This window comes from Camelus ferus, chromosome 16 (assembly GCF_009834535.1).
Source record: "Camelus ferus isolate YT-003-E chromosome 16, BCGSAC_Cfer_1.0, whole genome shotgun sequence".
Classification (NCBI taxonomy): Eukaryota; Metazoa; Chordata; class Mammalia; order Artiodactyla; family Camelidae; genus Camelus; species Camelus ferus.
The window spans coordinates 46,188,343-46,207,557 of record NC_045711.1 but is presented as its reverse complement, the minus strand read 5'-3'; the positions used below and the strand labels follow the sequence as shown (position 1 = coordinate 46,207,557).

General features: G+C 37.0%; 1 protein-coding gene across 5 annotated transcripts in view; it reads right to left on the bottom strand.

Moving 5' to 3' along the window:
* Positions 1-19,215, bottom strand: part of ZNF652 (zinc finger protein 652) — a 57,010-nt gene that overhangs the window by 16,804 nt on the left and 20,991 nt on the right. For 4 of the 5 annotated variants that reach the window (XM_032457802.1, XM_032457803.1, XM_032457801.1 and 1 more), the window contains 3 exons: positions 3,080-4,236; positions 571-718; positions 84-199 (listed from right to left, as the gene is read on the bottom strand). In XM_032457802.1, coding sequence (XP_032313693.1) covers positions 84-199; positions 571-718; positions 3,080-3,919 — 1,104 coding nt within the window. In that variant the 5' untranslated portion in view covers positions 3,920-4,236. The remainder of the gene's footprint in view (positions 1-83; positions 200-570; positions 719-3,079; positions 4,237-19,215) is intronic. The other variant, XM_032457805.1, reaches the window with a different exon arrangement.

The window sequence follows — 19,215 nt, the reverse complement described above, 5'->3', positions numbered from 1 at the left end:
CACTAGCACACCTCCCTCACTGCTCACCACAAATACGCATGCCAGCCCCCACGCCTGGGCCTAGCAGGCGGCGCACACCTTACCTCGCATCTGAAGGGCTTCTCTCCGGAATGCTGCAAGGAGTGCACCTTGAGTGACATACTGCGTTTGAATGACTTTCCACAGGTTTCACATGTAAATGGCATGTCTTTCGTGTGTGCTGCAACACAGAATGCACTTACGCTCAAAATCAGTCCACCAAAAGGCTCAAACTGGAAGAGAGATACATCCTACTGTAAAAGTGGTCAGGCCATCTTAATTTACTACGCTCTAACACTCTAACGTGTGAGGCTTTAATAGCAACGTTCTGAAGGAAAAAATAAATAACAATGTTAAAAAGAAACCTGGGTGTGGAAGACTCCACCATCCAATCTGGTGATGCTTACTGAAGACATGTTGTATTTAGTTTCAACAAGTCAAAACCAATTAAAGTAAGGCAGTTCCTCATATCCTGCCCAATACAAAGCATAAAACGCACCAGAAAACAAGGGAAAATTATAGGTGTGAGAGAAAAGCAACAGAAAAACTTACCAACCATGTGTTTCCGCACATGAGCCATGGTATAGAATTTCTTCTCACAAATTTCACAGGAAAATTTCTTTTCTGCATATCCATGGACAATCTTGATATGTTCATGAAGGGACCAGAGTTTCTTGAATGATTTATTACAGGAAACACACTGAGCAGGATAAATAAAAATAATCTTTATTTACGGGGCCTGCCAGTATAAAATGGGTGTGCTTTAGATTAGTGGCACAGGCCAGAATCCAGACTAATAATTATTCCGCCATGAAGTCCAGATTACAACACCAACATCCTTATGTTCTATTTTCCAAGACAAATTTTTTAGAGACACTTTGGGAGCATGGAAACACACAAAAAGTAAGACAAAAAGGAAAGTTCCACTAATATCAAAGAACTGACTCCTTCTTATGAAATTAATATTGTATCTTTGAAAAGAACTTTCAAGTTTTTAATATATGATTACCAAGAGCAGCTGTTTCCTACACATGGGTCACTACGCAGTTAACAGGTGTTTACCAGAAAGTACAAACTAATTTTAAATTAGCGTAAATAAAAACATGATAAAACAAAACATACGTTAATGGTTATAGATCTATAGAAGTAAAACAATGCTTTTGTACCTTAAAGAATGCATTTGGAGCCTTCGTTAATATAAATTATTAAGATTTTATTATATTCCCTCCAATCTAATTTTCTCTATTAAACATTTCCCTCTGGCAGAATTTAATACAACCCCTCAATGCTGGTATCCCCCTCCCTTTTCCCCGAGAGCCCAGCTCCAGGTGCCTTGTACGTGCATCTGCAGCAGACACGGGCAGACCCGCCTAGCTCCACGGATCATGACTAGCCCAGAGTGTTGTAACATGTATCAAAGTAAAATACTTCTGGTTAAAAACACCACCAGGAAGTTCTAGGTAACCATCAGACTCTAGGATAGTTAAGGGAACTTGTTTTCATTGTAAATAAAGACCTCTGAAAACCTTTATTTGTCACTTTAGGAAATAAGGACTCTGAGAAGAGTCTCAAAGATAAGCCTCTGGTTAGATATTGCTTGAGAAAAGGACAGACAATCCTATAAGTCATTTTGCAGGGTCCAGTTTTAATTTTTACTTGTTACTAGGTCATGAGGATTAGGAATACAGAGAGTTAAAACAAAACCTAAATACAAGTTTAAATGTATTATTGTGAGGAATAGTGAAGAAAGTCACAGAAAAAGGATTTATTAAATGTTTTCTTTCTTGTACTTAATAATGCAAGTTTAAGTTTTAAAAAACTATAAACGTCAAGATCAGTATACACCTTTTCAGCAATGAATGTTACAGAACCAAGTTTGGGCCCTAGGGTGCAGCACAGCACCACCTCCCCTTGGCCTGACTCCTAACCAAGCCGCGGCGCCGGCAGCACTGGAGGGTAGAGGCCAGGATTCAATCTTCTTTTATTTACCAAGCATGTCAGAGATCAAGTCACAACTGACAATCAAACAGCAGTGAATTCTTAGCAAATGTAATTTATATTTTTAAAAAATCTCTAAAGTAAAGCAATGATCTCAGGTGTTGATTAAAAGCAAGAAGGAAAAGTGAAAAATAAGGAGCACTCTAACTTAGGAGTACTGCAAGAAACACATCAAAACAAAACAACTTCATCTTTTGAAGGAAGTTTACATTAAATATGGTACAGAATATTTATATTTTATGTATCTTTTGGAGACATTAACAGACTTACCTTTTATGAATATTAATATGCATTCATATGTGTAAATCAATATAGCTCAACATAATACAATTCACTCAACATAATATAATTAGCAAACCTCTTAACCTATCACAGCATAGCATAGTCGTTTCAAGGCACCAGCCTTGTTTGGAGACCAGGTTTTGTGACCTTAACAATATTGCACCGTAGCATTACGGAACCCTACTGCCAGGTGGGCCACATTTTCCACCAGCTTAGCCTCTGGTTAAAGTTTGCATATTCCCATGGGCTCAGCCTCTTGACAAATTTATGGTGTCATCTCTCCACTGGTAAAAGCAAACTCCCTCCTGGAGATCTTCCATTTCCACCAGTCTGAGTCATTAAAGTTTTTGTCCCCATCAACTGCACTAGACTCTGGCATCCTTTTAAACCTTAGAAAAGGACCTCTCTCTACAACTGACTTTACTTGGTATCTCCCACCTTGAAAAAGAAGATGCCAGAATGAATTATTTTACAGTTCTTACAAGAGTAAATATCAGTGCAAAGTCGGTGTTGACTTTACCTCCTGGTCAATCACCTACAACAGATCCCCCTTCCAATATACCAGGGTCCCACTAGTCCAGCGTCAGTTAAATTCAGTGCTTTTGAAAGAAATGTTAAGCCTGGGTTTTGAAAAGACCAAAGTAGGGGCTTTTAAAAAGATAAATTGGTGAAAACTGTCCCTTCAGCCTCTATTGTATTTATTCTCTTGGGCAGATACCAGGTGAGTCTGAAAGGCCAGGTTCTATCCTGGAAAGTGTGCCCTCTTGGTGATGAAACCTACCTGAATATTTTTTTCACAGTCTGTTTGCTGGTGAAGGGACAGCTCACTTTCCAGGACAAACTTCTTGCCACACTTATCACAAATCTGCATGCGCCTATGAGTAACGTTCATGTGCTTCTCCAGGTACCAGCGAGTATTAAACACCCTGGGGCACTTCTCACAGGTCAGAGTCTCTTTCTCTTCACACTTAGCTTTCTGGACTGGTGCTCTGGGCTCCTTTGTGGCCCGCTTCTTACGCTTAGGTGGCTCTACACTCTTCCTACGACCTCTCGTAGTTCTGGGAGTGGGGGAGGTGGCAGCTGCGGCAACAGAGGCAGCTCTCCTGGTTCTCCTTTGTGTAACGCTGACCTTCTCCACTATCTTCTCCTTTTTCTTCTGCCTTTCGTTCTCGCCATAGTCATTGCTGTCATCAGTGGCCTCTTCCTCACTCTCTTCCTCTTCCTCCTCACTGCTTGTCTTAAGAACAGGAGTCTCTTTGGACTGAGAAGAGACACCCTTTTCCCCTTTAGATACATTTAATGTTTGATTATTAAGGTTTACCTCCACTATGATCTGCTCCCTTTTGTAAGAGACTTCCTCTTCCTCCTCCTCCTCTGTGTCATCAGAATTCTCCCGGTCTTCTTTAACAGCATGCACGTCAGACACTGCTCTTGTCTCCCTGAAAAATGGCTGTTCCTCTGTTTCGTGGAGATGCGGTTTGCTCATCTTGGTGTCCACTAACACAGAATAAGGACTTCCTGATTCCCTTTTGTACACTTTGGTGGACAGGTCGAGTTCTTGGCTGGCACCATGATAAAAGGTAGATGGCACTTGACCACGACGGCTGTCTTCTTGTGCCATCCCTGCTACATGCACAGCACAGTTTTCAACCAGCTCCTGACAAGAACTGGCTGTGTGGCTTATGGGTAAGTGGCCCAATTTATTAAGCAGTTCAGACTACAGAGAAATAGCTTTAAAACAGGGTAATTATTAAGACTCAAATCTTTTCCCATCCAAAGAATCACTCAAATGAAAAAAAGGTATTCCTGGAACCTGTGTGCAATTCTTCCAGTGTTGCAGCACCAAAGCATAAGTCAAAAGGTTTGGTATTGTGGCAAGAGCAGAGCACTAGTGATTTTTCTTTTGAAGAGAGCTGCAAGTGACTTGTAGCATCTTATCTGCAAAGAAAAAGCAAAGAGAAAAAAGATCAGATACCACTTATTTCCTTCTTACAGCATGCATTTACATCACACAACAAATATATCTTAAAGTGATTAAACTCTTCATATACACAATTCTTTATTCTGCTTACATGGTTCAGTGTGGGCCATCATTTTACTGAGTTACATGAACTCAACAAACATTTTGTTAGAATGTAAATTTTAAGAAATCAGGAGTCATTATCTATCCAGTTCACCAAGATATCCACAGAGTTTAGCACAGTGACTACTGGCACTTAGGTGTTCAGTATGTATTTGATGACTAAGTGAATATCTGCTACTGTGTAGCATTCATTATCCCAGATGTACTGATATGGCAGAATATACGGTCTGTGTCCACAAGGAGTTTACAGTCTAGTTACACAATATGTGCCGTCCATGAAACACACAAGAACATCATGGTGGCTGGCTTTCTTTTCAACATCAGTCACCACCATCCGCCACAGTGAGAGCTCACAGAATAAAGCTGGTAGTGGGCTAGGCACTGTGGACCAGGAAAATAAAGCAGCTAACTGACATAACAATAGAAGAGAGAGAAATGTCCCTGGCCTTAAATGATTTATAATCTAGGCATAGATATTATTGTTTTTAGGTTTACTAGAGCAATTCCAAAGTTGCTAAGTATTTTAAAATTCATTCCACGCACAGCTCTATAGATCAACTCAATAACCACATGATTTTTCATGTGTCAGTTGCACAGAAATCTAAATTCTAAGAAACAGTAACCATAGGGTTGATATGGTTCCAAGAAAAATAAAACCATTCATTAAAAAAAAGATTAGAAGGGTACATAATTTGCTTTGTGACATACCTCACATTGCTGCTTAGCCAACCACCTAACCTCTGAGTCATATGCATATTACTGCAAGCGCATACCCTGCCTAATTGACAAAAGGAAGGAAACCAGTATTTACTGGATACCTGCTATGTGCATAGGCACTGTTAACATGCTTATTATTTATTATTTCTATCTTAACACCCACCACAAAACCTAGGGATTGATTTTTAAACTTATTTTTAATTTTTTTTATCAAAGTAATCACTTAAAAAAAAGCACATATAGTTTTACAGATCAAATATACTGCAAGGTTTATAACCAAACAGCCATTTTCTGCCTGCTCCATTCATCTGAGTCCCATACCTGAGACCAGTGTTCATTTCAGCTGCTCCACCTCCCTTTCCCCTTGTATTTACGTCCATATTTCTAAACAAGGTGATTCTATTTCTATTTCTTGACTTTTTTTTTCAATTTTAGACATTACCACTTGTCTCCCACTATAGTTTTCTTACCTTACTGCTCCCAACTCTCCTTTCATCCTTCCAATATAGTTGTTTCACAACTTTTTTGGTAAAATCAGTATTTATTGCTTACACTATCATGATTATAATAAATATGTAATTCACAACTATTTATATCATTCCTTTTATTATCTCTCATCCATTTTCTCTCCTTATGGATTTTATCTTAAAAAAATTATTTTAGGAGGACGGTACAGTTCAGTGGTAGAGTGCATACCTAGCATGCAACCCCCACAACCTCCATTAAATAAATAAATAAACAAATAAGTAAATAAACCTAATTACCACCCCCCCAAATTTTAAAAATAAAAATTAAAAAATTATTTTACTTTCATTTTAGAATTTCAGAAAGGAGTAGTGATAAATGCTACCATGTTTTACTTGACATCTGAATAGATCTATTTATACTTTTTGTATTTACAAAAGAGGAAATTATGCCTCTGAGAGGTTAAATAATTTGTCTAAGATCACATATCTAAGATTAAATGACAGAAGCAAGGTTTGACCTCAGACCTGCCTGACTCGAAAGCCGAAAGTCTATTTTACTATGACAAATGACATTCTAAGATAATTTAAACTCAATTATTCCTGTAACCACATACCTTTTTGCATCAGTTTCATACCTTGTATTTTAAGTAGGAAAATCATAGTGGCTTTATTTTGTATTGCCCAAACATATGGCCCATGGAAATAAATAACGTAAACTACAAGTACTGTAAATAAACTTACCCACATTAATTATCTCAAATTAAGCAAGGGAGGAAGGACAGTAAAATTCAGTTAACCAGCAAAAACTAGGAGTAAAACAAAAATCACGAAGACGAAGGAAAATAAATGAAGGGAAATCCTCTGTGGTAGTCATTAATGCATTCTTCCCAAATGCCCCTGGCCCTCTGCCTTCTGAGCATGTGACAGGACTGCACTTTCTGACCCTGTCCCCTCCCCTGTAGTTGGGTGGGGCTGTGTAACTACTTCCAGCCCCTACAGCAGAAGTAGAAGTGACACATGGAAAAGCAATATGAGACCCTCCAGCCCTCTTTTCCTTCCATGACAGGGACCAGCAATCCTCGGGGTGATGACTGCTCCCACTGCTATCAACCTGGGTGCCTGAGCAACAAAATGACCTATAGGACATGCATAGAGTGTGGATTTTTTTTTCAATTTTGTTTTTTTATGTAATCTGACGCAGAATGTGTTTTTAAAGCCACTGAGATCTTGCATTGTTTACTACTGCAGCATAACCTGGTCTATGCCAGCTGATACAGGTGGAATCCAGAAGTGTGGTGCTGCCTCTTCAAAAAACCTAACGTATATGGCAAAGGCTCAGGAGCTGGGTGGAAGGAGGCAAGGAAAAAGTTACTGGAGGCTAAAAGGATAGCAACTCATACTGTGCAGTGGTGAAACTACCACCTAATTATCTCAGAAGACAGCTAATATGCCACAAGAACTTACAGCTCTGGTGGGGAAACGGACTATTAAGAGAGTGTGTTGGTTACCGTTGGCTGTATTTGACAAATTATTACACGAGAAGGATGAAATCAGAAAAGAATCGATCAGTTCACAATCCGGAATAAAAGGAGTCCAGAAAGTCAGTGATCCGTAGAGTTAGAAAAAGCAAGCATTTAACACAAAAAAGAAGATCTCTGAGCTACAAATGCTGATTAGAATTCAGTCTTGAGGCAAGATCAAGTCAAAGATTTGGTCTTCACAATCACTGATAAAACCTCCGAATTGATTAGAGAGGTGCTGAATAAAACAGCTTTTCTAAAAAGAGACTAAAGAGAGGTTCTCTCACCAAAGTAGTCTCTTCGTCTATTTTGCTACAAAGCATATTTCTCTGACGTCAAATAGTTCAAATATGATTAGTACACATGAAAATGATGTCAGCGTAACACAGAAGTCATGTTGGTTTGTACACCATCTCCCTGTTTGATGTGATCAGGAGAAAGCATCCCCACAGTTAAAGAGAAAGCCTGAGCAATCTATGAGGACATTAACAAAGCTAACCATCCCACTTCTGCACCCTCCTTTAACACAAGCTGTGGCTGGTCCAGCAACTTCTTGAACCACTGTGCTTTCTACTTTAGATCCAGTGAAGCTGAGGGTATGTTTCTCCTCCTGTGTTTCAAAAAGAAAAAAAGTTTTTGATTGCTGAAGCCTACACCATAGCACAGATCAAATTTTTTATTGTAATGAGACTAGTCTCTATTGTAAGTAAATGTCTTCAAGACCCCAAAACCTCAGAGGAGGAAACAACCAAGACACTGAGTCCGTAAAGCTTCAACTGATTGACACTGAGTGCATATGCCAGTAGACATGTAATACGCTACTGTTTTATTTTAATTAATTTTGTTCTTATTAGTGCACTGGTTACAGTGTTCCAGTTTTTGAGTGGTCTGCCCAATCCTATTTTTCCCTTAAGTCCTGTTTATTTTGGGGTACAACTCTGTAGAATTCAGGAAAGCATATATGGCATTATAGCAGAAATATCAGTACTCAAAATCAGGTCAAGGAAGAAGTATGGGACCACTAAGGCAGGGACACGCAGCAAATCTATGAAGCATGGTTAGAAGAGAACTGTGAATGTAGCTAGGGCACACAGAACTGACTAGAAACAAAGAAATAAAAAGCCAACCAAGTTTTTGAGAGTTATACAGCCAAAAGAACCACCAGCCTGGGCTTAAGACTTATTAAAATGATCTTTGGGTTCTCAAGCATCTATGGCAGGAAGTGGGCTAAGAAAGCTGTTCATCCTCCTGAAAGGGAATCGTCCTACGGTGCATTTGGAACATAATAGGAAATAATAGGGAAAAAAAGAAAGAAGGAGGAGGTCCAAGAGGATTAGCTACAGAGCAAAAGAAAACAAAAACAAAAACAAAAACAAAAACAAAAACAGACAAGTGAACTACCGCTAAAGAGCTAAGGACTCAAGTCGGGGTTTCTTCCACATCATTCCCCACCCCTGGAAAGACCATCTCAGTGACTGCTCAGAGGGACTGCAGAATTTGCTGCCGTCCACTAAATGCTCCTGTTCTTCCCCCTTTCAAAGGGGAGTATTTATTTTTTATCATTCTGTTGCTAGTCACCATTGTACATTGTATGTGAGCTCAACAAACTATCTGTCAATTTCCTTCATAGTTCTATGATCGAAAAGGGCATCATCTCCTTATGAACAGACCACTAGTCATCACGCCCTCACTCAGAGAACCTGGACTTCAAGCTTGATGCCATGACTGGTGAAGACCTTGGGGTTCCCTACTGTGGGGAGGAAGTGAGTGTATTTTGCCTGTGAGAGAGAGTAGACTGAGTATCTGATGATCAAAAGGATGGTGCTGTTTATCAATATTTTCAGTGGCCTCCCTGGCACACAGGCAGTGCTGTGTTTCCTTACCCTGCGTAGCTACGTGGGACTAAAGGACTAGTTCTGGCCATCATGTTGTGAAATAAGCAATATGAGTCATTTCAGAGCTATTGTATTTAACTGCTAATGAGAGGCCCTCCGGACTTCTTTTCTCTCTGAGCCTGGTGACCAGTAGTGAACAAGAAGTGGCTTTTCCATCAGCCTGGATCACTGAGTGACATGAGTAAGGCTCCCCTGCAGATCTACCATGGCCACATAAGGAGAAAAAAATCTTTCACTGTTTCAAGCCACCTGGATTGGCTGCAGCATAACCCAACTAATGCACTTTTTATGAATATGCACGTGTATACATATTACACACACACACTGTCTCAGTTTTAAGCTAGACAGCGGCAGAGACAGTAGAATTACTAGGCAGAAAGTTAAGAAATCAGAAAGACAAAGGGCTCAATTCACAGGGGAATTCTCTACTTAATAAGTTAGAAAACAAGACTATTATTTCTTTAAAAATTAGAATTAAAGTGCTTTATTCTATTTTAAATGATGTGCACATATATGGATTCCAATATAAACTCACCGCTATTAAAATCAGGAAAGCTCACCAAAACATCAATAAATCACACTGTCACAATAGGAGATGCAGTTTAATTGTTCACTTTGAAACACACATGGGCTTCCTGCCTACATTCTACTTTCTTCATTTAATTTTGGCACCTTTTCCCTTGTCTGAGTTTTCGTGATAATCTTCCTTGAGTCTCTTTCCAGAAAACAAAATATCTCCTAAGGGTACAATAGAGTAACCTTTACAAAACCAAAACCACGTCAGGGAAATGAGCACCTTCCATGTTCCATTATCCAAGTCTTAATGTGTTTCCTTAGTTCTAATTTACTCATTACAGACCATCTTAACTTAGCTTTTCAGAAGACTCTCTAAGTGAATATACTGAGCTCTGAGAATGTGAAGGTAGACAGAAGCAGCAAATAAAAAATAACCCTCACCAGTCCCAAGGGAACAACCACAAAAAAGAAATAACCCTCACTGATATTTAAAGCTGCTTAAATTCATCTCTTTATGGTATTAAAATAACACAAGTTTCTACAACTCAATAAAAAAAGTTATAAAAAAAAACACAAGTTGATCTGTTCCTAAAGATCACTTCATAAAGTGGGTCATTCCTTAGTGTCTTGCTATAATTAATGTAAACTAAACTTGAGAAAAAATGTGGTGTGTATGTTAGGAAGCATACAAATTGAGAAGCAATCAGTCCTGGTACGCTAAAAGCTTGACCAGCTACTGGGAACAAAGTACAATTTTAAGGAAAAGTTAGAAAATATGACAGCATATATACAGATAGTAAGGTACAGGTTCCAGAATGTGTTTTTTTTCAATGTGGACTACAAAATAAGTGCACACAGTCTTCAAGAGTGTTTATTTAGTTTTAAAAGGAAAACAATTACTTTTGTTCCCTGAAAAGTTTTAACACTCAATTTTGATAAATTCAACAGATTTTTTCCTATTAAAACATGTACCTATGCATCCTTCTTGTATGTTAAAAAGATTCTATTTGGCACCAATCTTTCCAAGTTGAAAGGGCAACCTTATAAGGCGTATCAATCTACTACCTCTGCTTACTCCACCTCCCTCAGGAACACAGCCCCCAACCTGTTTCCAAAGCTCAAACTACCCAAGCACTGCCAGACACTGGTTCTGCTGAATGGAGAAGTTTCCAAAGGGTACAACTACCTATGGGTATCAGGCCAAAACTAAAACCACCCAGAAATGGAAAGAAACAAGGAGGGAAAGATAAATGCCTATCAGCAAAGTTCTTCCCCCAAAAAGTGATCCACTAGGATGAATGGACAGGATGACACTTGGGTCTGTGATATCAAGAATCTGATACTTTGTATTCAAAGTACATGGCAGAAAGCTAAGTACTTCCTTCTCATTAGGAAAGTGTGTTAGTGACACATCTGCCAAATAATAACTAATCTATTTAATCAGTCTTTGGATGGCCAAGTAATTATTTAACAACTACTATATGCTTAATATGAGTGGGGGGAAAAAAAGTAGAAATCTGAAAGTTTGAAAGAGAAATTGCATCCAGGTTGGGAAATCAGGAAAAGTTTTGTGAAGGATAATACATTTCCGGAAACCTTAAGGCAGGTTTTAGATTGGCAGAAATGAAGGCAGAAAGTCATTTCTAGTAAAGGAAAATTAGAATGGCATAATAGGGAGGTGTATTCCTGAATAAGAAACAATGTAAGTCGTTTAGTTTTGCTAGAATATAGGGCTATATATAGAATATAGAATATAGAATATAGACTATAGGGAGAGATGGCAAAAGAGGTGAATTACTGCTATATTGTGGCCAACCTCGAAGCCGGGGCTGAAAAGCCTGTAGTTAATATGGGTGACAAGATAAGAGCGTCAAAGGTTTTTAAAGAAGGAACTGATATGATTAGAGTTGTGTTTTAGGGGTCAAATTGTGTGCCAGAAAACAACTGTAGACTTATATTTAATCATATCTTTGAAACATAAATATAACATACATATATAAATTTACAATTAAGCAAGATAGAATAAGTTTAAAATAAGCAACACAGTTGAAGTAGAAAAAAGTAGTAGGAAAATAAGATAACATCAGGATAGGATAAAAACAAAATGAAAGGACAAACTATTTTATACTAAATCCTGTAGTTCTGACTACAATAACATTTTAAATATCCAAGTTATAATTCAAAAACCTTTTTTTAAATAAGAGTGTGTTCCTCGGGGTAGGGGATACAGCTCAGTGGTAAAGCGCATGCTTGGCGTGCGCATAAGATCCTGGGTTCAATTGCCAGTGCCTCTCTTAAGGGAAAAAAAAATGTGTTCTTTAATAATAACTTAATTTCCCTACCTAGTAATTAAAGTGAATTTAAGACTCATGTCCACACTAAAAGCTTTATTTTTTTCTTAATATAGTAGGTTCTACTTGCCTGAAATAAATGAAATCTCATCATGTCCTTTCTTTTCCTTAAAAATAATCTGTAAGAGTAGTCACTATGGGAAACAGTATGGAGATTCTCCAAAAAATTAAAAATAGAATTACCATTTGATCTAGCAGTTCCACTCCTGGGTATTTATCCAAAGAAAATGGAAACACTAATTCAAAAAGATACATGTGCTTCTATGTTCATTGTAGCAGTATTTACCATAGCCAAGATATGGAAGCAACCTAAGGGCCTATCAACAGATGAATGGGTAAAGAAGATCCAGTGTGTACACACACACAGACACAGACACACACACACACACAGGAATATTACTCCACCATGAAAAAGAAAGAGATCTTGCCATTTGCGGGACAACGTGGATTCACCAAGGATATTATATATGCTAAATGAAATAAGTCAGATACAGAAAGACAGATACTGTATGATTTCACTTATACATGGAATCTAAAACACAAAACAAATGAACAAACATAAAAAACAGAAACAGAGTCATAGTTACAGAGAACAAATAGGTGGTTGCCAGAGTGGAGGAGAATGAAGGGGAGGAAATAGGTTAAGGGAGATTAAGAGGTACAAACTTCCAGTTACAAAATAGAGTCACGGGCATGAAATGTACAGTGTGGGGAATACAGTCAATAACTATGTCATATCTTTGTATGGTGGCATATCATAACTAGATTTATCATGGTGATCATTTTGAAATGTATAGAAATATCGAATCACTATGCTGTGTACCAGGAACTAACATAGTGTTGCAGGTCTATTATACTCAAAAGCAAACGAACTCATAGAAAAAGAGCTCAGATTTGTGGTTACTAGAGGTGGGGAGTGGAGGGAGGAGGAATTAGATTAAATGTGGTCAAAAGGTAAAAACTTCTGGTTATAAGATAAATAAGTACTAGGGATGTAATGTACAACATGATTAATATAATTAACACTTTTGTATGTTTATGTTACATATAAAAGTTAAGAGTAAATCCTATGAGTTCTCATCACTATTTCTTTAATTTTGTAACTATGTAAGATGACAGTTGTTCACTAAACTTACTGTAATCATTTCATGATATATGTAAGTCATATCATTATTCTGTACACCTTAAACTTCCACAGCTCTGTATGTTAATCATATCTCAAAGAGTAAAAAACCTTTTAGTATTCAGTTGCCCCTCCCTATCCACTAGTTTTGCATCTGCAGATTCAACCAACTTCAGTTCAAAACTCTATTTTTTTCATTCCAGAAAGTTCCAAAAAGCAAGACTTGAATTTGCTGCACTCAGGCAACTATTTACATAGCATTTACCTTGTATATACCTAATACAAGTAATATAATGATTTTAAAGTATACATATGGGAGGATGTGCATAGGTTATATGCAAATACTATATCATTTTATATAAGGGAGAATCCTCGGATTTTGGTATCATGGGGGTCCCAGAATCAATCCCCATGGATACTACAAGATGAGTTTATGCTGTGGTGTATACTAGAGGTCCAAACTGCTATATTAAATTACAATTTTAATAAGTATAGTAAGAATCATTTAGACCCTCCAATCTTGCTCTTTTATATAAAATAAGCCATTATTATTATGGTAAAGAACGTGTGACTAAACAGGCTTAATGATGGGACCGATAAATAGGGTTCATTTTTAACCTAAATTTTGGTACTGTCAATCCTTAAATTTTACCAATCTATGCCTCAGTCTGCCAATCAGAAAAGTGGGAGCCAAGAAAACAAACTGCAAAACTGAAAAGCTTGATAAATTCTATTCTCCAATCTATAAAACACATATGGTAGTGATAATAATATGCATTTATATGATGCTTTATAGATTATATAAAGCAAATTTATTACACATTTGTTAAACATGAATCAAGTGCCTACTGTGTGTTAGACATTGTAGAAGCCACAGTTATCAATGTGTTCACAGGATCAGCAACATAAAGATGTCCTTCATTTCCAAAGGTGCTCACAAAATCGACCTCGGATGCACTAGAAAAGCTACCAACACCAACAAGTATAATAAGTCAACTTTGCAACAAAGAAAACTTTAAATGACATACCTCACTGGGCCATGTTTTAGGTAAACATCATAAAGTCTTCTCAGATGCCTCTATTTTATATAGTTGAAAAATATAACTAACTTTAATACAATTTCATCTAACAAAATTTACTATGTCAAGTAATTATTTTTAAGCAGTCCATTTAATCCATTATATGTAAGAAATAAAACTAAGAAATGCCCGTCACCTCCAATTTTCGACAAAGCTTTTGTAAAAATAAAATTTCATTGTAGCTTTTTACACATGCATTTAAATAAGCTGCCATTGTGTTTCCTCAATAATATGCAAGAGAAGCTAGTAGAAGAGGACAAAGGGAAGGTACTCCTCCTAGGTACTACCTAATTACCTTCAAGCAGCAACAGTTTTCACATTTCCATATAAGACAATAAAAACTAATGTGCGTTACTCATCACACAGTCAGCTTAAGCAACCTGAACTTTCACCAATAACCCCCTAGGGCCAAAGAAGAAATCAAACACTAAGTAGGCTATGCTGCAGGACCTGGGTGATCGCACTGTATTTTCAAGACATCTTTCCATTATTCAATTCAATTCACAAAGATCACCTACAGACAGGAAAATAAATAATTTAAACAAAGGAGTCATTTTAAAAAGAAGTATAAGAGTCTTGTATTACTGTTATCTTTTCCATTAAACTCCGACAAAGTCCTGGATGTATGAACACTTAAATAAAACTCAGTGCCCTTAACATTTGACTGTCCTTTATGATTGGATTACTGCATCCTCTTGATTCTTATTTTGTAGTTGGCTTTATTCCTTTGGTAACTATGTAAGTTTATAAAGCTAAAGCTCTAAAAAAAAAAAAGCTAAAGCTTTAAACTGTTCTTGGAAACAATGAACAGTACATATATGTAAATTTTAAAAATATGTGCAGTATATTGTGTATATGTATTTACATGCAATAAATTGTATATATGCAGTCAAATTGTAAAAATTCTACCTAATAAAATGGAAAAATGAAAAAAATGAGGTACAACTGTTTGCATTAACTATAAAAAGATATTTAAATATATTACTAAATAATATATACTTTATTATACATTATTAAACCCAAATATAAATTAAATAAAAGGTACAGGACAGTATAAAAAAATTCAGTGCCCTTAAAAACAATCAGAAGAGCATATGGACAAGATAATCTCAGAAAGCCTTGTCCAGCTTTGACCAAAGGTTGTTTTATGGTATGCAATTATCTAAGGCACTAGTCCATTTTCAAAATGGCTGTCAATGTGAGTACCCTGATCATTAGGTGATATCCTGCCTAATAGCTTTACTAAGAAAAATTAGAGACTTAAAAGGCCTTGTGAATCTTTCTTTTCTTAAACTCCTAAAGGTAACACCTTAAATTAGAACTGAGATATACTTAGCAGGTACAGATGTTCACATCGTGACTACCTATAATGTTAGCCGTTATTAGAGGCCTATATACATGTCAATTTGACTAGATCATTGTGAATCTGAATTAAAAACTCATTTAGAAAATGAAAATAACTGAGAAACGCCCTCATTATATTCCTATATTTTACAAAAATAAAAATTCCAAGTATTTTAGCTGTGTGAACATCAGGAAATGTTGGAATTTAATTTATATATTTGACTTACCAAGAGACAAAGGACTGTTACTCTTTTCTCACTAAAAAATTCTGACGCTTCAAAACTTAACACTTAGAGAAAAAGTTTAACTGAACTGGTCTTAAACCAAGTATAAACAAATAATCTAAAACAAAAATATTTGAAACCAGATGGGAAGGTTTACCCAAACCATGACATACCCAAACATGTCCAATGGAAAAAGACAAACTGCTAACATACAACCTGTCTTTTCGTTCCCCTAAGTCTGTATGTTCCTCTCCTTAGCAGTAACTGTAACTCTTAAATTTTAAAGAATCTTTGGAAAACTACAAATCCTCTCTCCCCCAAAAATGAACACACAAAATTTTACATGCAATTTCAAGGAGTTTGCCCATTTCTGGAAACCCATCCATGCATCCCACAGGGACCCCAAAGCCCCAGTCTAAGAACTCCTGCCATATAGCAGATTTTACTTTTCTGTATTCGTAATATACACTCAGGTTAGGATTGTAAATTAAAATTTTTTCTACCTCCTTTGCTCTTCTTCCTACCCCTTTTCCTCCCAATCCCTCTAACATATCTATGGTCATGAATGAATTCACAGTTGAATGAAAAAACAGTGTTGAGTAACATCATTAAATGTAGAATAAAAGATCCAAGTGGGAACCCCAATATGCTACTTAACCAGATGTATGACCTCGGACAAGTCAATTAATCTCATTTGATCCCAATGTGTTTCCCTGTAAAACCAGAATAACAGTACCCTCGGCTATTTAATCTGATAACAGAGGCAAAGTTCCCAGCACACAGGGGGCATTCAGTGCTGGCTCCTTTCTTCTTCCTATTTGAGAGGAAGAATCCCTAAAGAATTTACAGATTACGGATAGCAGAGCAGAGATTTATGTAATTTTAGAGTTTGTTGCATGTATTTTTTCTAGTGAATATGATGTAGTGAAGATGAAACAAAGGAAAAGATGGGGAAGGGAAAGTTTTTTGGTTTTTTTTTTTGATTACCAAAATAAAATCCACTTTATTCCTTCCCTCAAAAATAAGTTCTTCAAAAGATTACACATTGCACTTGAGGTGCTTATACTTAGACTGATAGAGCCATTTTGGTGACTACATCCTTCTCATAAGCTGTGCTAATATCAGGGTTTCAGCAATGGTGACCATGGACCTAGATGGACAATATTATGTGTTACTAGTTGCTGTATCACCATGGGGAAAGTTTAAAAAATGAAACAGGCTACAAGCTACTAAAGTAAGAATATAAATTGAACTTTATCAAAATAAAAAACTTTTGTGTGTCAAAGGACACTATCTGGAAAGTAAAGAGATAACCCACAGAATGGGGAAAAAATATTTGCAAATCATAGATCCAATAAAGGTCTAGTATTCAGAATATATAAAGAACTCTTACAACTCAACAATAAAAAGATAACCTAATTTTTAAATGGGCAAAGCACTTGAATAAACATTTCTCCAAAGAAGATACACAAATGGCCAATATGTACAGAAAAATATGCTCGATATCTTTAGCCATTTGAAAAAAGCAAATCAAAACCACAGTATGATACCACTTCACATCTACTAGGATGGTTATAATAAAAACTGGAAAGAAGCAAATGTTTGCCAGGATGTGGAGACATTGGAAGCTTCATACATTACGATGGGAATATAAACTGCTATTTTTTAAAATACTTTGGCAGTTCCTCAAAATGTCAAACATAGAGTTACCATATGACCCAGCATTCCACTCCTAGGTATGTACTCAAGAGAACTGAAAATATATGGTCATACAAAAACCTGTACATAAATGTTCACAGCAGCATTGTTCAGAACAGCCAAAAAGGGGAAGCAATCCAAATATACATCAACTGGTAATGAATGTACACATAAAATGTATATCCACACAACAGAACACTATCGGGTCATAAAAAAGAATGAAGTACTGATGCGTTGTACAATACGGATGAATCCTGAAAACATTCTGCTAAGTGAAAGATGCCAGACTCAAAAGTCTATACACTGTATGATTCCTTTTATATGAAAAGGTCAGAAAAAGCAAATCCCTGGAGACAAAATAAATTAGTGGTTGAGAGGATCTAGGATTAGGGAAGAGCAGGGAGTGACTGCTAACAGGTTCCATGGTTTTTTTTGGGCTGCTGAAAATGTTTTGGAAACAGATACTGGTGACGGTTGCACAACCTTCTGAACATACTAAAAAACATGGAACTGTACACTTTAAAATGGTGAATTGTATGGTAGATGACCAGTATAAATAAATAAATATGTAAATAAATTAAATGAGATAGGCTATCTGGACACTAGTAGTCCAAAGACAATATGAAATAAAAGATTATCTGAAAATCAGGTACTTTATATTAAAATGACATTACTGATTTACTGGTTAGGTCACAAGTGATGAACTGGGCTCTAACAGCAGTGATGGAGTGAGACTGACTGGAAATTTTACAACCATCCACAGTGCTGAGAGTCAGTGGATCTAGGCCGGCTCTATCTGGGGCTCTTCCATACTGCTTAGCAAGTTATTTTACCTTTTAAACTCCCAGTTTTCTTTACTGTACAATTAGGGGATTCCCTTCCACCACAGACATTTACTGTTTGTGCTGATTATTTATTTTCATTCTCTTGCCTAGTTCATCTGGTTACCTCCTGTCACACAGTATTCCCAGCCTTTTCAACATTAAGGGCTATTGTACACTCCCCTCTCCCCACGCCCCTGCCATGTTCCCATGGAGCACTGTTTTTAAAAGTTGTGTCTAAGAATTTGCATTTAGATCTTTTTTTTTTTATTTTTTACTAGCCAAATACAAAAAAGTGGCCTATCATAACTTTTTGGTTAGAATGTCTAGCTTTTACCAGAATTCCTATTTGACTTTCTGAACACTAAAATGAGCTTGTTAATCTCAGGTCGGGGACACCTGGGTTAAGGGAATGTATTACCTACAATCTCCAAATGAGTATGGACACTAAATGGGACTGAGCCCATAGCCTAAACTCTAGTATCAGTAACTTTTTCCAAAAACAACACTGGGTCCACAAGACTTTCTCAGAGAGACATGACCACACTTAACACGATTCCTTGGATGATTCTACTCATTCCTCTGCCTCAGTCATAAGGCACTTAATAAGCCAAACTGGATGTAGAAGAAATCTATGAAGCCTCAGATACCTGTCATATCCACTACTATCTCCCTTTTTTTTTTAATGGTCCTTTAAGAAAAATAAGTTGTAGGTTCAGTGAAACAAAACCAGGCAGCAATGCCACAACTGTGTCAAAATTAAAGGCAAAAGTGCCCAACTACTCTGTAGGTGGTGGAGAGAACTCTACCCCACAGGGGCGTTCTATGCTGGATGTTGGCAAACTGAGCCAATGGCTCCTCCCTCTCTCGGGATGTACAGCTGAACATAAAGAAGAGGTTGATACCAGGGTCCAGGTTGTAACCCTAACCACACTGAGTTAAGGCTAGGTTATCTATCACAGTCTTGGAAGTGATGGGACTCTGTTTACTAAAACTGCTGCTACTCAAACATGTGGTTTATTTATGAATGTCCAGGTCTTTCTTCTCCAAAGAGAGAAACAGCTTTTGTTTTTTCCTGA